The sequence below is a fragment of the Staurois parvus genome, unplaced genomic scaffold (assembly GCF_062004578.1).
Source record: "Staurois parvus isolate SC_StPar_1 unplaced genomic scaffold, SC_StPar_1.0 ptg000657l, whole genome shotgun sequence".
Lineage (NCBI taxonomy): Eukaryota > Metazoa > Chordata > Amphibia > Anura > Ranidae > Staurois > Staurois parvus.
In genome coordinates this window covers 1,522,575-1,544,739 of record NW_028318453.1, presented here as the reverse complement: position 1 = coordinate 1,544,739, position 22,165 = coordinate 1,522,575, and the positions used below count along the sequence as shown (strand labels likewise).

Below are 22,165 nucleotides of genomic sequence, written 5' to 3'. Positions count from 1 at the left end.
TATGTCCTGTTCTTGGCACAAAGGTTATCAAACCCATATTTCCAGTAAAAAAAAAAAACACTAAAGATAATTTTAGTGCATGGAACCACAAGATCTTATCCATTTTATTCAATTCAACCTCACCTTTTTTTATATTTTACCAGAATTGGATAACAAACCTGTCCAGCTTTCTGTGTGCGCATGAAGTGTCGACAAACTATGGTACCAAAAATTGACCATAGGTAAAGCTTTAAAAGCCCTTACAGGTCCTCCAGTTCAGAGTTAGACTGTGTAAACCCACTATTTAATATTCCTAATATGTGCCTTCTGTACCATGCACTTGTATGAAAAAGTATTCTGTTCTCTATAGTATTGCTTCTATTATGTGAAATCCCTGGTGTGACGATCGCGGCTTCAGACCCCAGCCCTACTCACCAAACTCGTGACCGAAGGACTAGCCCAATCTAAAACCACGATGTCACGTGCGCAACAATACCATGCCCAGCCGCACCCTGCACAACGATTTTCTAGCTAATGGACCACAATCGATGTATCTACAGCCTGAGCGTGATTGTTACTGGGTCAGGTTAATTACGCAATTAACCCTTCACACTGCCACCACCTCCTTTTTGTACAGAGAAAGGGGAAACTCTGCAATATCAGCAATAACACTATGATGGTTGAAATCGTCTGTATACCACTGTCACCGCAGACAGGTTATACAGAGGGTTAAACACACAGTAGTGCTCTTCAGTGGCAGGAATTTGTAATTTGCATGAAAGAGCTTCGAAACAGTTCAACACTTTCAGAAAGTAAGATTCATTACTAAAAGGTCAAAAGGGTGCAATAAAAATATTTACAGAAAAAGATGTAGCTAAAAAACAGGAGACCTTCTTTTATCCTTACCTCAGCTTAGCTTTTCTAGTATCTCCACCGGGTGCCTCCCTGGAGCAGTAAACCAATAGTCTCCTTTTGGGGAGGGAAGTGTAGGTGGAGCCCCAAGTTAGGACTAGAAACTCATAGCTGCTATTATGATTCATAACTTATTCTCTGGGCATTTGGCAGCCTGGGCACTAGTATATTAATACTCAGCATCTGCGGAATGGTTAGAGATGAAACATGTCGTCATATACACTTGAATGGTTCAGGAGATATACTTTCCTGCCCTCCTATATATTCCAGCTAGGGAATGTAATATAGCAAAAAATTTGTATTAACTTAACCAATCTGATGATATGCCTGGTTTTTATGTAAGTCTCTCATATTCCAAGATATGAAATCCTAGGGGAAATGGATTTTGAATGTGGCGTCTTGTTTTATGCCTTCTCTGGAATGTCTTTGAACTCCCGTGAACAGGGGCGGACTGCAACTCATGGGGCCCCCAGGCAAAAGGGGATCATGGGGCCCCTGTGTCCTTGCCCAAACTCAAAAAAGCCTATGAAAAAGTTACCAGGGACATCTCATGGGGCCCCCTACTGACCCGGGCCCTTGGGCAGTGCCAGAGTTTCCAAATGGTCAGTCCGCCCCTGCCCGTGAAGGACTTGGTTTACGCTTTTACGATATCCCAGATTGCACAGCTACTAGATAGCTAGGCCCCAGCTCCCTTGGGGGTTTCATAGCTCGGAGCTCTCCTGCTGTGCCTGGTTTGCCTCTGACCTCTGTTATCACAACCACATTCCACTCAACAGCGAGGGAGGGGGGATGAGCGGAGGAGAAAGCCTGCTTTGGGAGAGAGATGAGACAACATCGAAGGGTTCTTAACAAAATGGAGGACCACGTCCATCTCTGTGGGCACGATTGCTACACCTGGTTTTGACTTTCATTTTGATTTTAAACTGAATGAGTTGTTTTACAAGCTGTGGGTTTATATGTTTATATTCTCCTTTTGTAATTTTAACAAGAAATTCCAACAGGTTCACAGTTGTACAGATGGATAAATATTGAGAAAACATTCTTTAACTTATGCAGTATGATGGTCCAGTATGGAAGGGGAAGAAGTGTGGGGAACTGCATTCGTAGAGTATTGTACTACCAGGAACCGTATGGGGAAGGGGACATGTTAGGGGAGAGGGATTAGGAACAGTCAAATAGTATAACACAATAACCTTATACCAGTCAAAAAATTATGATTTCTACTCCATATGGTATGAGCTATCAGGGTTTAAATACCGGTATTTAACCATGAATGATGGCTCTAGATTTCTTGCTCTCACTTCAGAATGCACAATACTTAAGTGTAACACAGTTGTTGTCTTTAAAGCTGCAAATTTTTATGTTGTATATTGCGAAATTGTTTTTCAAGCCTATATTTTCAGTAAAAATATACTAAAATTAATTTTGGTGTATACAATATATTTCATTTTTTTCTAAATGTTACTTCAACTTATTTCGGCTTTGTAGTGAACAGGTTGAGTAGTGCAGTAACTTGTATTTATATATGGGAGATGATCTTTTAACTTTGTGTGCATATGGGTTTGTTGCTCATTTACATATATAGGTCCAGCATCAGATATGGATATTACCCAGCTTTAATTGATGCAGTTGTAAAACTTAAATTTGCATATTGCAACTGTGAGGGTGAGTGCTGGCTTTGAACCATATCCAATCTACATGACATGTGAAATAACATTGCTTCCTATGGCCTGTTCACATATGTCTGGTGCACTGGCGGTGTGGATTCAGTGCGGTTTGAAAGAGTCCTGTATAATTTCTGAGCAGTACAGATTACAGGCTATTGACTTCTATGGGAACCGTTTCTAAACCACATGTGTGAACAGGATAATCCTGAGAGCTAATCCTGTCCTGAACCTGATGTAAACCTGACATGAATCGCTCAACACTGACTGTATCAATTAGCTGTGAAACCTGAGCTTCGTGTGTGAATCCGCTCTCACATTTAAACACAATGTAATTGCAGTTGTGATGTTTTTTTTTTATGTATTATAATTTTAGATTGTTGCCAGTAGTTAACAGAACAATAGGTATCTAATGAATAGTTTGCAGAACACCAAGGGCTTGTTCTATGAGTAACTTGAAAATAGTTATTTAAATATTTGAAGCCAATGGATCAGTACAACTTCCAGGAGATTAGCAATGGAGCATAACTTTACGTTTATACAGTTGTCCTATATGAATGTAGACAGTACAATGAGGGAAATTTTACGTTTTTAAATTCTTGATAGTAACTGATTTCATTATCCCATATTTTAAGGGCATAACTGGAGCTCTGGCTGTACTGATGAAGGATGCAATAAAGCCAACCTTGATGCAAACATTGGAGGTGAGTTTAATTTAAAACAAGTGTGTGTGTGTGTTTGGGTTTTTTTTTGTGTTTTTGTGGTGTGAATTGTGATTGCTGCAGAAGATATTTAAAATTTGCACTCATCTTTGCAAAATTCCTGTAGGTACAACTTGACCTAAAACTTTGTTCTAAGATGTTTTAACATCACTAACAATGGTTGAACAGGAGTTGCAATATCATGCTGGTGGTGCTGTGAACTCTTCTGCAAACATACATGCATCCTGTAGTGAAACAGAAGATTGTTGTGTGTGATCACAAAAATCTCTCAGGTTTTGGAAGACTATCCATCTGAGCATGTACAGCTATTTGACAGCCAAGGAATAAGCTCAAAAATTTTGAAACTTTCCTAAATTTAGGCACATTTTGTCTAGCCTCAATGGTATGGTTGTAGGGAATAATTCATACAAGGTCAAAATGTTTTTAATGTGTTTAAAATTTGTGAATTTCAGTGTCTGTCTTTGGAACAAGTATGCTGTAATTTATAGATTGCAAAAACGTGTCAAATGCTTTATCTCCATATTTCTTCCGAGTCAGCACAAGGGCCATTACTTACAGTGAATATGATGTGTCCCTTGTGCTACTGGCTGTGGGAATACTTGAAATCCTCCTCTGATTCAGCCTCCGTCCCTAACTACGGTGCTGTAATTTTCCAGTGCGGCAGAGGGGGGTTAATAGAGTTAACAGACCTGTGACCGGCTTTGTCAGCCCTTTCTACCTACCTCCTCAGTTCATAGAAGCCATACTGTAGTAAAAGTTCATTCATCCATACATCCTCCATTCACACATTTTTCATTCATAGAAGCTATAGTGCATGTCAATGGTCCATCAACTCTATTAAACCCCACTGCACTAGAAGATTAATGAGGCAGGGGTAGGGGGTATTCCGAATATCGAGATTTAACGTAATCCTTCAGCTAGCAGTACAAGGGGCACGTCTCATTAAATGTAAGAAACGTGCCCTTTTTTTTTTTTTTGTGTTGTTAAACCTAAGCTTCAAACAGTTTGAAATAACAGCCAGGGAACTAATGTGAACTTTCACTAATGTGAGGTTTCAGTAATGGCAGCCTCCATTGATTTTTCATGACCGTGTCTCTTTAACCATGTCTGTAGACCATTTTCATTTCCTGTTCTAGTTCATATTATAGAAGTATTCATTCTATATTTATACATGGTAGAGAGATTTGTCATTTGTTCATTTGCAGCATATTATTGATAGAGGAACAATGTGAAAAAGAGGCTTATGATTTGCATGTGTGTTCTAGGTGCTTAAGTACTACTTATCCATCACAGAAAATTTTGTTTATATTACCAGGTTTGTTCTGCTTTTATTTTTCATAAAATTTTCTGACACTGATAATATATATCACTTGACAGTTTCTCCATATGCCTGTTTCTGATATATGTACGGCTTCCTGCCTTTGTTTCATAATTGTATAAGCCTGTACAGCCAGAAGCTGGGATCGTATATGGGAATTTTCAGGGGGTTATCTGTTTTCACAATGCTGTAATGAAAGGATGGTTCATGTTTTCACAGATGTTGACTGCAGGAGCCTGCCAGTATGCTGACCTAGAGCTGTGATTATTAACCACACTGAAACATTCCCTTAGATAACTATTTGAATTACTTCATGGTAGTGACAGATAGACATGACATTACTTGGAATAAAATAATAAAATGAAATATAGGATATTTAAAGGTTTAGGGATAATGTTTCGGTGAATTAAGGTGAATCCCTTAAGTATTTCTACACTGGAAGGAAAAGGGATGTTGGAGGAAAAGCTACCCAACTTCTATAGTTCTCATATACAATACCTCCTCTTATGTTTATGTTCTATTATTAGACTTCAAAGAACTTTATTTTTTGTTTGGCTTGACACTTGAGAATGGTAAAGATGTGCAATAGGACACGTAGTCTAAACTAGTCTGTGTGCTTGTATCACTGTATATAAGGTACGTGAGTTCTTCAAATAGTTTCTGCAGTTTTTTAAAACTCTTATTTATAATAATAATAATAATAAATATATTTAGAAATTCTAAAAAGGTGCAGAATAGTTTTAAAGAACCCTTGTATATTTAATTTTTGCTTTCCTTTGGAAATTTTCTTAAATGTGCTTTTATTATCTTGCGTGTATATATAGCACACCTGTGTTAACAAGTTGGGCAAATGAAACACTTTCCAAGGGTAGTACTCTTGAGATGCAGGAATGTCAAAAAAGTTTCAAAATACTTAAAGCCCAACCCTGGGCAGATAAAAAATGGTATATTGCATTGGGGCCGTTCGCCCCCGCACTGCAAGGGTTAAAGGCTAAAATAAGTTCACCTTTCGTAACATGTTGCACTCATAATTCATATTGCCCCCTCAACCCCCCCCCCCCCCCGATCCCCCACTGTGACAGCAGGGGATCTTCTCAACCAACCTCCCGCTAGCTGTCACAATTTAAAGTTCAGTGAATGAGAAACTACAAGTCCCAACATTCTTTGCGGCTGTCTGATTGTAGTAGTCAATAAGCTACCATGACACTGTTGAATGCTGAAATGCAACAAGGTGGTGTTATGTGGTGTTTTTTTTTTTTTTTTTCCTTGGTTTGTATGTATGTAAAAATGTAACTGCATTGTTTTTTGCAACTCTTAGCTGGTCACTCAAATCTGCTATAGCATATTATTATAATCAGAAGATGTTGCCATCATTTCTAGTGGAGAAAAATCCGTCACACTGGTTGTGCTGCATCGTCCTTTTTATAAACCAAGATTCCATGTAAGGGGGCAATTTACTAAAACTGGAGCCGACAGAATGTGGAGCATTTGTGTGTAACCAATAAGCTTCGACCTTCATCTTGTGCAAGTTCAGCTTTGAAAATGAAGGCTAGAAGCTGATGGGCTGCCATGCATAGCTTTTAAGTAAAAGTCATAAATACAGGTCTTCATTTTAACTGAATAGAAAAAATGGCAGTATGACAAGTGCAGCACTGCCTGCAAAAAGTGGTTAATTGAAAACCCAATCCGCTTGGGTTTTCAATTAACCACTTTTTGCAGGCAGTGCTGCACTTGTCATACTGCCATTTTTTCTATTTATTATCTTAGGTTTATAAATCACATTTATATTGTGAGACGGAGATATCACTGACACGGATATACGTGTCAAATTAGGTGGCTTTTTTCTTTTTGTTTTGGCTTCATTTTAACTGATTTTTCATGCATTGAAGAAAAGAAAAACGAGTATGGTATAAGCAGTTGTTTTAGTAAGACATGTACACTTCTTTTTTACAGGGAACTCCAGTGTTTGTTCATGCTGGTCCTTTTGCTAACATAGCACATGGCAGTTCTTCAGTTTTGGCAGACAAGATTGCACTGAAGCTGGTGGGGGAAAATGGCTTTGTGGGTAAGTTAATGCTGGATCCTTTATTTGTTTATGTAATTTGTAGCACCAAAAAAAACTGCTATGCCAAAATTTTTTTTTACTTTTTCTGCCTTTAGATATTTCATGGATGAGGTACATTTATAGCCATATCCACCAGCTATCTCCACAGGTGAAACTCGAAAAATTAAAAATCGTGCAAAAGTTCATTTATTTCAGTAATGCAACTGAAAAGGTGAAACTAATATATGAGATACTCATTGCATGCAAAGCAAGATAGTTCAAGCCGTGATTTGTCATAATTGTGATGATTATGGCTTACAGCTCATGAAAACCTCAAATCCACAATCTCAGAAAATTAGAATATTGTGAAAAGGTGCAATATTCTAGGCTTAAAGTGTCCCACTCTAATCAGCTAATTAAGCTATAACATCTGCAAAGGGTTCCTGAGCCTTTAAATGGTCTCTCAGTCTGGTTCAGTAGGAATCACAATCACGGGAAAGACTGCTGACCTGACAGTTGTGCAGAAAACCATCATTGACACCCTCCATAAGGAGGGAAAGCCTCAAAAGGTAATTGCAAAAGAAGTTGGATGTTCCCAAAGTGCTGTATCAAAGCACATTAATAGAAAGTTGTATTATCTGCTTATAGATGAGCTGTAAGCCATAATCATCACAATGATGACAAATCACGGCTTGAACTATCTTGCTTTGCATGTAATGAGTCTATCTCCTATATTAATTTCACCTTTTAAGTTGCATTACTGAAATGAACTTTTGCACGATATTCTAATTTTTCGCATTTCACCTGTATATCAAGAAGTTAGTGATTCTAAAGGCTTTTTTTTTTTAAGAGAAAATAACAGACCTGTCTATACTTCCCTGCTGTGTGCAGTGGTTTTGCACAGAGCAGCCTGGATCCTCCTTCTCGGGTCCCCCACCAGTGCTCCTGGCCCCTCCCTCCTGTTGGGTGCCCCCCATGTAAGCAGCTTGCTATGGGGGCACCTGCTGCTCTGCGTGTCCATTCACACATGGAGCCATGGCTCGGCCCTGCCCCCTCTCTTCTCATTAGCTCACTGACTGTGATTAACAGCAGTGGGAGCCAATGGCTCCTGCTTCTGTCTCAGCCAATGAGGAGACTCAGTCCAGGACTAGCCGAGACTCCAGTGCACATCGTTGTATCGAGAGGGGCTTAAGGCTTTTTTTGTCTACATGTAGAAAATGGTGAATACAGCTAACCTGCTTCGGCCATCGTGGCTTTACTCATATCATGCTATGAGTAAGGCCACAACGCCCAAAATGGTTTAGCTGATCACTGTGTTTCCTACATGTAGCCAAAAATTCCTATTTTGGAGTTAAAAAGTTGTCAGCTAATATTTGCTACTATCCATGTGTACAGGGAATGCACATCCCAGCCAGGAACACTGGTCTTTAACCACAGATTTCCAAGTCATGCAGCAGAGCTTGGCTATCATTTCCAGTGATGTTTCTATATTGTAGATATTGTATTAATTGCATTGCATTCTATTAGAAGTTTATGTTATGATATGTATTACTGAATAGCCCATGTACAAATGCTCCTCCCAGAATGTGAGAACATGCCTTTTAGGCTACATTCTTGGCTCATGGTGGACTTGTTTGCTGCTTTGCAAAATAAAAGAACTTTGAAGGACCTAAGGGCTTGTTTATACTTCAAAATGTGGCATTTGAAAGGCTTGCTGTCCACCCTATAGCAGATTTACTGCTACAGGGCGGACATTCTGTGCAAAATCACGTATATAAATGTGATTTTTTTTGATCTCCGTTACTAGGGGGCGCACGCCTGCTACTAGAGAGCCCCTTCTGCTGTGATTGGCACAACAGGAGCTGACAGATGAGCGCCAGCACCAATTGATTGCCGAGGAGACTGACAGAACGCAAGATTGTGTTTTGGCAGCAGCGATCTTCTAGACTTTATTCAGGGAATAAAGTCTAGCAGATTGCCTAATAAAAACAGCACACAAAACACTCGCTAGGCACACAACCCTTTGTTCACCCTAGATGTTTAACCCCTTCCCAACCACTGTCATATGTACAGTCTCACTGTATATTTTTAGCACTGATCACTGTATTAGTGTCACTGGTACCCACAAAGTATCAGTGTTAGATTGTCCACCGCAATATCACAGTCAGCTATAAGTCGCTGATCGTCACCATTAGTAGTATGAAAACAAATTGCAGTATATATCGCCATTTGTAGACGCTATAACTTTTCTGCAAACAAAATCAAAATACGCTTATTGGAAATGTTTTTTAACTAAAATATGTAGCAGAATACAGTTTGGCCAAAATTTATGAAAACATTTTACTTTTTAAATGTCTCTATTGGATATGTTTTATAGCAGAAAGTAAAAAAATATTGTTTTTTTTGCCAGTGTTTTTTTTTCGTTTATAGCACAAAAAAACCCAAAAACCACAGAGGTGATTAGATACCACAAAAAGAAAGCTCTACTTGTGGGAAAAATTTTCATAAACTTTAATTTTATGTAGTGTTGCATGACCACGCAATTGTCTAAGAAAATAACGCAGCTCTGTATCCCAAAAAATGGCCTGGTCATGAAGGGGTGTGGGGAAATCTTCTGACACTGTACTGCTAGGGTGACAGTATGTAAGGAAAAAAAAAAATATATAAAAATGTAAAAAAAAGTTAACAAATTTATAATTTTTGGTTATAAACTAATTTGGCTTATTTTTTTTTTTTATTTTTTACTAAAAAGATAATGGAATAAATTTTGGTCAAGATTTATGATGAAATATTATTTATTTGCAAAGTTTTATAAGAATAACACTTTTTTTTTTTTTTTTCAAAATTCTTGGACATTTTCATTTACATAGCAAAAAAAATAAAAATCCCAGCGGTGAATAAATACCACCAAAATAAAGCTTTATCTGTCTGAAACAAATGGTAAAAAATTCATATGTGTACAGTGTTGCATGACCGCACAATTGTCATTCAAAGTGTGATAGCGCTGAAAGCTGAAAATTGCCCTGGACAGGAAGGGGGTAAAAGTGTCCGGACATGAATTTGTTAAGAAGGACCTCAAATGTTTTGAAGTGTAACTCTGTGAATACGTGTTATTCTGTCTGACTGTCATGCAGTGCTCTTACAAGAACGCGTGTGTGTGTAAAAAAAAAAAAAAAAAAAAAAAAAAACCCCAGTGTTTATTAAATTTTTCAAAAAGTAAAATTGCAGACAGAAAATTACAGTGATATAGAAAATAGTAGATGCCAATGAGACATTAGGCGAAAAAGGAAATGGGCCAATAGACCAACTATTTCAAAGGCAGTATGATGGCAAATGGGCGGAGGGGTGGTGGTGGGGAATCCTACAAAATACCACCATCCAGGGTTCGTGAAGGAGAGCCACATTAGTTTCATCAAGTCAAGAGCAAGGAGCGGTTCAGGTTGAAATTGTCATAACAGGCCACTAGTGATCCCAAACCTTCAGATATTAAGTGTGGGTGCCATTCAAAATAGAGGTGAGCTTCTTGTGGACCATGGTCCCCATGAGGTGATGTTTAACCTCGGTTAGGTGTCTTTATATACATATTTATGGTTGTGGTGTTTTTTTGTTTTTTTTTTGTTTTTTTTTTTGTTCTTATGGGGCTGACTCTGGGGCCAGAAACCAGAGCCTCAGACAGGATTATGCCACCCCTCTCCTGTGCCAGCTGACTGTGTTGAACCACTGTGCAAATGTGAGGCCCTACATTTTATTCCCCAGTGTATAGCAAAACACTGTAATACTCTACACCGGAAGCACAGTCGGAATTCTGCTTGTAGAAGTTAAAGCAGAAGACAAAGCTAACTAAATGTTCTTAAAAACATTACCTTTCCTCTCCTCCTTACTATCCTGCATACCAACTATAAAAGATGTGTGTATTTACCTATTTTTAATCTAGTCAGCTTCAGGGGAAAGGGGGAGTGCCAACAAAGGATGGACTATCGGAGCCAATGGGTGACGTTATGGCTCTGGAAATTCACAGCCATTGTCGAGTGCTTCCTTTCATGGGGGAACTGGAGCTGCCGAATCACATGATTGATCAGGATTTTTTTTTTTTTTTTTTTTAATACAGGCTTTTCAGGATAGGTAGGAGTAGGTGGAGGGAACGTTTTTTTAAAAAGTTATAGTTGGCCAATACTAACACTTTACCATTGGATACCAGATTCAAGAAGCTGGTCTGTAGTTGGCATTAATTTTTATTGTAAAAAAAATCCTTAATGATTGTGGTTGTATCTTGCTATTCATTGCATGTTTATTACAATTATTACACTAAAACAATTATTATAGTGTGTGTGTGTGTGTGTGTGTGTGTATGTGTATATGTGTGTATATATATATATATATATATATATGTATATGTATGTATGTGTGTGTGTGTATGTATGTGTATATATATATATATATATATATATGTACAGTGGGGATCGAAAGTTTGGGCACCCCAGCTAAAAATTTGTATTAATGTGCATAAAGAAGCCAAGGAAAGATGGAAAAATCTCCAAAAGGCATCAAATTACAGATTAGACACTCTTATAATATGTCAACAAAAGTTAGATTTTATTTCCATCATTTACACTTTCAAAATAACAGAAAACAAAAAAATGGCGTCTGCAAAAGTTTGGGCACCCTGCAGAGTTAATATCTTGTACTGCCCCCTTTGGCAAGTATCACAGCTTGTAAACGCTTTTTGTAGCCAGCCAAGAGTCTTTCAATTCTTGTTTGAGGTATCTTTGCCCATTCTTCCTTACAAAAGTCTTCCAGTTCTTTGAGATTTCTGGGCTGTCTGTCACGCACTGCTCTTTTAAGGTCTATCCATAGATTTTCAATTATGTTGAGGTCAGGAGATTGTCAAGGCCATGGCAAAACCTTCAGTTTACGCCTCTTGATGTAATCCCCCGTGGATTTCGAGGTGTGTTTAGGATCATTATCCATTTGTAGAAGCCATCCTCTCTTTAACTTCAGCTTTTTCACAGATGGCATCAAGTTATCATCCAAAATTTGCTGAAATTTTATTGAATCCATTTTTCCTTCTACTCGTGAGATGTTCCCTGTGCCACTGGCTGAAACACAACCCCAAAGCATGATTGATCCAACCCCATGCTTATCAGTTGGACAGAGGTTCTTTTCATTAAATTCTGTGCCCCTTCTTCTCTAAACGTACCTTTGCTCATTCCGGCCAAAAAGTTCAATTTTAACCTCATCGGTCCACAGAACTTGTTTCCAAAATGCATTAGGCTTGTCTATATGTTCATTTGCAAAGTTCAAACGATGATTTTTGTGGTGAGGACGTAGAAGAGGTTTTCTTCTGATGACTCTTCCATGAAGACCATATTTGTACAAGTATCTCTTTATAGTGGAATAGTGTACCACAACTCCAGTGTCTGCCAGATCTTTCTGGAGGGATCGGGCAGTCAAATGTGGGTTTTGAATTGTTTTTCTCACAATCCTGCGAGCTGTTCTGTCTGATATTTTTCTTGGTCTTCCAGATCTTGCTTTAACTTCCACTGTTCCTGATGACTGCCATTTCTTAATTACATTCCGAACAGAGGATATTGACATCTGAAAACGCTTTGCTATCTTCTTATAGCCTTCTCCAGCTTTGTGAGCGTCAACTATTTTCAGTTTCAGTTTTCTAGACAACTGCTTAGAAGAACCCATGGTGCTGATTGTTGGGGCAAGGTCAGATGAGTCTGGGCATTTAAAACCTTTGAGATTGACATCATCTGGTCTTCCCAGACGATGATTGAGAACAATCCATGACACTGGCAGGTCTCAGCTTTGCAAAGGGGGCAGTGGATGCTATAAATTCTGCAGGGTGCCCAAACTTTTGCAGACGCCATTTTTTTGTTTTCTGTTATTTTGAAAGTGTAAATGATGGAAATAAAATCTAACTTTTGTTGACATATTATAAGAATATCTAATCTGTAATCTGATGCCTTTTGGAGATTTTTCCATCTTTCCTTGGCTTCTTTATGCACATTAATACAAATTTTTAGCTGGGGTGCCCAAACTTTCGATCCTCAATAAATATATATATATATATATATATATATATATATATATATATATATATATAATATAAAAAATATATTCTCAAACTTTATTTTCTCAGTTAGCCACATTTATTGAGTAATATAAAACACAAATGTACAGAGCATTTTTTTTTTTTTTACTCTGCATTGCTGAATAACTTTAGATTAAAAGAATAAAAGAAAGGAAGTAAGGCTGCATTCAACTAGAGCAGAGCAATTTTCATGTGTTTTTTGTTTGAGCGCTTTGCAAGCATTTACAGGCATATTAGAAGTGCATTACAAGTGTTTTACTTGTCTATTCAAACTTCAGGTGTTTTTGTTTTAGCCAACAGAAAGCACTAGGGGGAGGAGATTATGGGTGGAGAGGTGCTGTTTGGCCAGGAGAACATGCAACAAAACACTTGTGCGGTGTGTTTTGGAGCATTTCCATTAAAGTCTATGGGGCTAAAATACTCAGATGTGAACAGGAGCCATTGAAATAAATTTGATTTTGCTTGTTGAGCATTTTGGAGCTTTGAGCTACAAAACGCTTAGGTGTGAATGGGGTCTGAAGGTTCCTAGAGATTGGATAGCTGGGGACTAACCTTTCCCTACTATCCAAAACAGGAAAAGGATACATCTGGACATATACCTTAATGTTAAAGGATAAGTTCACCTTTAGTAACATGTTACATCCATGATACGAACGAAACGATCCCTGTCAGAATTAAAAAAAAAAAAAAAAAAAAGTGGCTGCACGGAGCTCTGCCTGCGTAGCCCCATCCCTCATTCACAGTATTCTGTGATTGAGAAATACAAGTTCCGACAGCCTCTGCGGTTGTTAGCTTGTAGTTCTCAATGAACTACCACAGTGCTGTGGAGCACCGTGGTAGTTCATTGAGTCATGCTGTCAATGTATTTGCTTGCCCTCTTGATGTATAGGCACACAGGTACACTGATAGATCCGCAGGAGACCTGCATGGCACCATCGATCTGCTGATCACTGGAGCAATGCTTTAGAGCAGGGGTGGGCAAACTTTTTGACTTGAGGGCCGCAATGGGTTCATATATTGGACCCGGGGGCCGGACCAAGAGTAGATGAATGATGTGTATGTGTCATCCATAGTAAGTATAGTAATATTCCCCCATAGTAAGCATAGTAATTCATCCCCCATATAGTAATTTATCCCCCATAGTAATTCATCCCCCATAGTAATTCATCCCCCATAGTAATTCATCCCCCATATAGTAATTCATCCCCCATAGTAATTCATCCCCCATAGTAATTCATCCCCCATAGTAATTCATCCCCCATATAGTAATTCATCCCCCATATAGTAATTCATCCCCCATATAGTAATTCATCCCCCATAGTAATTCATCCCCCATATAGTAATTCATCCCCCATATAGTAATTCATCCCCCATATAGTAATTCATCCCCCATAGTAATTCATCCCCCATATAGTAATTCATCCCCCATAGTAATTCATCCCCCATATAGTAATTCATCCCCCATATAGTAATTCATCCCCCATATAGTAATTCATCCCCCATATAGTAATTCATCCCCCATAGTAATTCACCCCCCATAGTAATTCACCCCCCATAGTAATTCACCCCCCATAGTAATTCATCCCCCATAGTAATTCATCCCCCATAGAGTAATTCATCCCCCATAGTAATTCATCCCCCATAGAGTAATTCATCCCCCATAGTAAATTCATCCCCCATATAGTAATTCATCCCCCATATAGTAATTCATCCCCCATATAGTAATTCATCCCCCATAGTAATTCATCCCCCATGTAAATTCATCCCCCCCATAGTAATTCATCCCCCACATAGTAATTCATCCCCCACATAGTAATTCATCCCCCATATAGTAATTCATCCCCCATATTAAGTCCCCAAGTCCCCCCTGTGTCAATTCACTTACCTTTGCTCCGCGCGTTCCTCTCGTCGTGTTCCCGCGCCCGTTCCGGTGTAGCATGAAAATCTGTCTCCTATGAGGATCTGTCCCCCTCGACGTATCTGCGCATGTGCCAGTTTCAGGCATTAGCAGCCGATCGGCGATCTCCGGCACATGCGCAGATACGTCGAGGGGGACAGATCCTCATAGGAGACAGATTTTCATGCTACACGGCAGACTGTGAGAGGAGCCTAGCGGGAGCCTAGCTCCGCGGGCCGGATTAAAAGGTCCGCCGGGCCGTATACGGTCCGTGGGCCGTAGTTTGCCCATTGCTGCTTTAGAGGCTCCAGATATCTGCAATAAAATGGCACATTTATAATATTTTGTTAAAAGGTGAACTTATCTTTTGAAGCTACCGACATCAGATGGCAGCCAGCCATATCCAGTACCTATGACCTATCTCTTTCTAATGAAAATTCAATCTCTTTCTAATGAAAATGCATGCTACAAACATTCATGCTTACTACAGCTCAGATGTGTCAGCCAGGGACAAGCAAAGGAACTGCAAAATTTTAATGAATAACTGGATCAGGCGAGTCTTGGTTTTTGATTAGTGGGGGATTAGAACTTCTGTTGGGTTTTCACTAAGTAGCATAGAGGTATGCTAGAACCCTTAACATTGTAGTTACTGTGAAAGTAAGTGAGGGGGAAAAGCAGAGTTTTGGATAGTACCTATTCACTATTTGCCGCTTGATCACAATAGATTTACTGTGACTGAGTTGCAGCTGCAGGTTCATTAGCGTAATTAAACATTGTAGGCTTGCTTCTGAGTGTGCTGACCTGAGCTGTGGTTGGACACGGCGCAATTTACACAGCAGGTCCTGGCCAATGTTTTACGGCTGGGAGCTGCTGATCGGCTGTATCCAATCACAGCACAGAGCCTTGTGTTTACAAACATAGGGCTCTGTACACAGGACAGCAATCTGGCTGTTCCTTCTCCCTGCAAAGCTCACTGTTAAACACACAGTTAACCCTTTGTTCCTAGGTGTTAACCCCTTCTCAGCCAGTGTCTTTAATACAGTGATTGTGTACAGTATTAGCACTGATCAGTGTATTAGTGTCACTATTGATGTCAGTGCTGGTATACCTCCCAGCCAGTATCAGCTAGCACCAGATTGCACACCACACTGTCACGGTCCAACTCTAAATCGCTGAACACCACCATTACCAGTATAGTGTCACAGCTGCATAAATTTCAGTGTGTATCTATACCATAGTTTGTGGATGCTTTAACTGTTACACAAACCAATTAATATACAATTATTTGGGACTTTTTTGTTTTACCAAAGACGTAGCAGAATACATTTTTAGCCTAAATTTATAAAGATTTTTTTTTAATTGGATACTTTTATAATAAAGTAGAAAATATAGTATTTTTTTGCTTTTAAGGTTTTCGTTTATGTAATAAATTTAAAAACCCAGTGGTGATCAAATACCACCAAAAGAAAGCTCTGTTTCTGTGGGGGGGGGGGAGATAAATTTCATTTGGGTGCAGTGTTGCATGACTGTGCAATTACCAGGTAAAGTAGCACCATGCGAATAGCAAAAAATGCCCTGGTCATGAAGGGGGTAAAGCCTTGCAGAGCTTAAGTGGTTTGAAGAAATGAGAACTGGCTTAGTGGCCATCTTTAAAAATTATTTTACAGGTAGACTTTAGTTGCTTATCCTGAGCATCTGAACTCATCATGAACAATAAGTTCTTGGAAGAACACAAATATTTACTTGATAAAGATAGTCATTTAATTTGATTATTGATGATTAACCATTTCACTGGAAAGCCAAAGAAGTAGGATAACCGTTCAACATGCACAACAATAGACTAACCGTTCAACATGCACAACAATAGACATGTTTAACTGCAGGAAATGTAACAATAATTGCTTTTGCTGCCTGAACAGTTTGGGTATTTAGATCTATTTATTCCTCTATATGTCTACAATGCACCAGGGTGTTTAACTTAAATTGTACAATTGTCCCAAAACTTAAAACTCTTCAAAACTAGTCAAGTATAAATATATTATTCTAGTATATTTCACTAGATATTCTAGCCAGTAATTTTGTAGTGCCCACTCCCTCTTATATTGCTTAGTATAAACATCCTGATCTCTGAACAATACTATCCCTATTGCTTTATTCCTTTTCTGAATTTGATTAAACAGTCAGTTGACCTTTTTCTTGTCTGGTCAAATAAACAGTTTGTCAGTTTTTCAAACAGTTTTATGAATTGCTTTTAAACAGTAAAGAATGTATTTTGCCCTTTTTTGGTTGTGTAATGAACCTTTTATTTCCAGACACTTTGGTTCAGTAGGATATTTTGACCTTGCCACCCTTTAGCCTAAATGTGTGGCAAAAACTATAAGATCTCCAGTCCTAAACACCAAGCAAACCGCAAAATATACAGTAACCTGAAATCTATCACATGAAAAATGTAGATTTTTTTTTCCCCCAATATATTTCAACAGGCAAACTCTAGATCTTCACTAAAATGGTCCCTACAGATAAAGTTGATATACTTGAACAAGTGACAGATGAAATGGGCGTTGTGTATTCATTCTCAATTTTAAAAAATGCTGATTTGACATATGGAAAAGTACAGGAGTTGGACAAAATTATGGAAACACTATGTAAAAGAATGAAATCATTGCCTCATATAGTGTTGGACCACATTTGGCATCCAAGACAGCCTGAATTCCCCTGGTAATTGACAAATCTAAGTCTGAAATGGTGAATAATGGAATCTGGTACCACTATTTATGTAAAAAGTGTTCCATTTCTCACAGAGAAATTGACCATAGTGACTCTGATATTGAGGTTTGACTTTGGCATCCAGGGAAAGTGCAAGACGTCTTCTCTTGCATGCTCATCAAACCATGCATCCAGGGAAAGTGCAAGACTTCTTCTCTTGCATGCTCATCAAACCATGTATTGACAACACCAGCTGTGTGAATTGGCGCATTATATCGCAAACAGTCTGCACCAAGGGGTGCACATGATTGGCCAAAACTTGTACATAGTCGCTGGCAGAGACTCTACCTCTTCAAAGTGATGATAGAGCCTGCAGAATACCAAGAAAGTCTTGGTTGTAGGTTTGAGACTGTTCGCCACCTGTAAACACGTCTGGTGGTTCGGAACTGTGTGAAGCTCGATTCATCGGACCATATTACAGTCTTCCATTGATCAATAGTCCACGATTTATGGGTGTTGCACCACAGTTTCCTCTTCTGAGGATTAATCAGTCACTAGTGGTATGGCAGTTCACTTGTGAATGTTTTACTTATTGAGTTTCCTTCGCACAATTTTTGTGGACACAGGCTTTGGTAGACTGAGATTGAACTCTGCAGTCAATTTTGCAGTAGTTCTTTTCTTATTCCAGGTCACAATCCCTGCAAATTTTGTGTCTTTTGCCTTGTCGCCTTTTGCCTCTTTCGATCAGTTGCCCATGTTGACTGTGCTTATCTTATGGTTATCAGACAACTTTTTCCCGAAAACTGTATGTCATCATAACCTTTGACATTGTACCTCACTACACCCCAAATAAATTGGCAACTTCAGTCACAGCAGCACCAGCTAAGCGGGCCCCAAAACTTGCCCTCTAAGCTCTGACACAACTCTGTATCACTAGCAGTGTATGCAGTGAATGATGAAAGTGAGGCTTCCCACCTGTTAGCTAGGTGTCATCGCACAGCAGAAGTATAAGAATGTTAAATCACTTCCACTTTCAAAGCAAAACATGTCATCACTTTCACACCTGCAACTCATGTAGTGTTTCCCTATTTTTGTCCAACCCTTGAACATTTACCACCTCTTCGAATCCACAAAACTGGAATCAGATGTTCCTGATTAGATGCCAGTGATTAGGTGGAAGCTGTCTTTTTTCATCCCCTTCACTACCAGAGCTGCTTTTTTATTTATTTATTTTTTTACTGCAAGTGTCATGGGTTTTAAATGACTGCTAATGTGTTTAGGAATGGCAAAATTTAGAACAAGAGCTGACAATTTTATTCTAATTGAAGTCTCCACGAAACCAAAGATATAATTGCAAGTGACTTTTGCAGCAGTCGGTGTCAGTGTGCATGCATGTACATGAAATTGCACCAATTTAATTTGCAGATGAGCAATACCAAGAAAAGCCTTTGCTTTTCAAAAATACTATTGGAGGATGACTGCAGTTTACAATTGAACATATACTGATAAAGCAAATAGTCATTTGGCCACAATAACAGTAGACATGTTTGGCACAAACTGAATACGGCACTTCAGAAGAACCTCGTACCAACTGTGAAGCATGATGGTGGAAATGTTAGTGTTTGGGGATGGCTTTGCTATATCAAGGCCTGGGAAGGTTGCATTCATGGAGTCAGCCTTGAATTCTGGATCATATCAAGATGTGCTTGATAGGAATGTGAGGTCATTAGTCAAAGAAACAGAAGCTGAACCAGAGATTGATATTTCAATAGATAATTATCCAAAGCATGCTAGTAAACCCACCAAGGTATAGTTAATAAATATTAAACTGAACTGGCCTAGTCAAAACTCTAGTTTGAATATCATTTTAAATATCGGGGGTTTATGTAAGAAAACCCAAAGGCATCTTGCAAATTAAGGCATTCTGCATGGAAAAGTTGCCAAAGCTGTCACAAACGTGCGCCTCAGATGGATGCGGTTCAACCATTTTGTTAGGCATCTCCATTTCCTCCCCTCATCTTTCCACCCCTCCCTCTCACTGAGAGGAGACATCTGGCCAGTGTGTGTATGTGTACTGTTTATGGGTCACTGGCCGGGCAAGGCATTTCTAGCTGGTGCCGAGCTGTCTGTGAAAGCTGTATCCTTTCTCACCTAGGAAGAGAGAGGACCAGTTTTCCCAAGAGAGCTGGAGTCTCACCGGCCAAAGTACCTGGTGTAATTTTACACCTCGTAACAAGATAAGGAAGACTTCCCAGGAGTTGAAGGGACTCTGAACTAATAAACCTAGCTCAGCGTAGGTGACAGAATTAGATGAACACTTCTCAAATCAATTTCTCCCCTATGTCTCATGTCTTGGAATATGAGAGACTTACATAAAAACCGGGCACTTCGTCAGATGGCCAATGAGAAGGCGAACAGTTTGACGGGTCACTCGCTTATCTCGCACCATCAGGGGAGCCGAAACACAGAACTCGTGAACCGTGCAATATATAATTTCATAATTTATATCTAAATAATCCTCAGACTTGTCTGCATAATAATATACCCGCGGGAGGACTGTCGCTTGTGCAGATGAAAAGTTATAGACCAGAATATGAATTATGAAAGATGTTGGTTCCAGTTTAGGGTTCCGCCTGACGATCCCTCCCTAAACCGGGGATTGGTCTTTCACTTCAGAACCACCCCCTGCTGGGAAACTTTAAAACAGGCTGCCAAGCCTAAGGAAGTTAAGAAAAATATATCTCCCATTCTTAACATCAATATACCACCTGGGGAGACCTTTTGCTCTGAAATGTGATCTGCTTCCATCCAAGGCTTATTGGTAAGTAACTTAACCCTTTAACTTCTCCCTGTTATCGTTTTGCTGTGCTGTTTTCTATATATATATGTGTGTGTGTGTGTGTGTATGTGTATCTATCTTAGGTACATCTTCTCTGTAAATATTTTTACTGCACCTGTTTGACCCTTTTAGTAATCTTTCTTCTGAAAGTGTTGAACTGTTTCTATGACTCTTAATTGCAATTTTCTAATCCCTGCCTTTAAAGAGATGCTACTGTTGGTTTAACTCTCTGTATAACCGGCCTGTGTCAATGACCGGGTTACGCGGACGATTATTTCAATTATTATAGTGTTATAGCGATATTGAGAGTTTCCTCTTTCTCTGAACCAAAAGGAGGTAGTGGCAGTGTGAAGGGGTTAATTGCGTAATTAACCAGACCCAGTAACCATGGATTCAGGCTGCTGGCACATCGATTAGCACCCATTAGCTGGAAAATCGTTGTGCAGGGTGCAGCTGGGTGTGGCATTGTTACGCACGTCGCATCGCGGTTGTAGATCGGTTAGCCCTTCGGTCACGAGTTTGGTGAGAAGGTTTGGGGTCTGACTCCGCGATCGTGACATATTGGTGGCAGCAGTCGTGGGATTGTCGCATGTTGGTGGCGGTGATCTTGCGATCGTGACAAAAGGTATCAGTGAACTTGGACAAGACCAGTCACCCTGCATAAGGAGAGAGAGAGAAGCAGTGACTGGTTTTATAAAAGCTCATGCACAAAGGCAAAGTTCTGGAGTTTATCTTGTCTGAAGTCAAGATTTAGGACACTAATGTTCTCAATTACATCATTTTAAAGTGATATTAAAGAATTTTTTTTAAACCTAATAAACATGGTATATGTTCCTGCTCTGTGCAGTTGTTTTGCACAAAACAGCCCCAATCCTCCTTGGGTCCCCTGCTGGTGCTCTTGGCCCCTCCCAAGTGTCTTCAGAACAATCAGCTTGCTATGGAGGCAACCAAGCAGGCTTGCTCTGGAGCCTCTGCTCTGTGTGTCCACTCACACAGTGTGGCCTGGCCCTGCCCCCACTCTCTCCCCATTGGCTCCCTGGTTGTGATTGGCTGCAGTGGGAGCCATAGCTCCTGCTGCTGTGTCGGCCAGTGAGGAGGGAGAGTCCCGGGAGAGTCACTGCTCTTGTGCATATTGCCGGATCGCGATTGGGCTCAGGTAAGTAATAGGTGGACTGGGGGAAACTGCTGCACACAGGTTTTTTTTTTTTACCTTCTTGCATAGAATGCAGGAAGGTAAAAAACCTAGAGCTGCAACCACTTTAATGCTCATGTTCTCAAACAGTGGTATGTGTACCTTTTGAGTTATTTATGGTTCAGAGGTACCTCTGCCTTCTGAAGTACATAATTTCAGAGAGTTTTGGCAATGAATAAATCCTATATAAAATAGACTCCAATATTTTAGTTTTAAGCATCAGGGATTGATTAGAAAACATTTCTGCTGGTTAGGGGATCAACAATGCCACAAACCATGTGGCTTTCATAAAGAGAAGCTTAGTTGAACAAAGTTTAAAACCACTACTTTAAGTCTTGGATGATGCCGTTATTTTTTGAATGTAGAGTAGAACCTAAAACTGGATCTTTATTTTGTACTTCAGCTGTCTACCACCCCCCCCACCCTTTCTTATTTATGAGTTACATGAATACAAGTGTATTTCTCTATTAAAGATACAGTGTAGCGGTAAATGAAAACATTCCAGTCATACCACACATTTCTGTTTTTCTTTTGCAAGTAACTTTGAACTGTAGGCCCCTTGTATAGAATATTTTTTCATACCTATGAATGTAAATTGCTGACACTGTTGTGACAGTCTTTCTTCACTGAAAGCTTTACTTACTCCGTGACCTGTTACTACTGCACGCATTTTATTTTCCCAGCATGCTTTTAGGAAAACAGCACATGATAATCTGTTTGAACATTTTGTTAGTTTTTTTTCTTTTTTGCTTTAAGTCTGATTAGTAAGGTAGACAAAACAGTAATTTTCAG

At 39.3% G+C, this 22,165-nt stretch overlaps 1 protein-coding gene across 1 annotated transcript in view; it reads left to right on the top strand.

The window, feature by feature from the left end:
- MTHFD1L (methylenetetrahydrofolate dehydrogenase (NADP+ dependent) 1 like) overlaps positions 1–22,165 on the top strand; it is a 351,175-nt gene that overhangs the window by 125,436 nt on the left and 203,574 nt on the right. The window contains exons 19-20 of the mRNA XM_089694250.1: positions 3,191–3,259; positions 6,549–6,660. Of these exons, the coding sequence (XP_089550376.1) occupies positions 3,191–3,259; positions 6,549–6,660 (181 nt within the window). The remainder of the gene's footprint in view (positions 1–3,190; positions 3,260–6,548; positions 6,661–22,165) is intronic.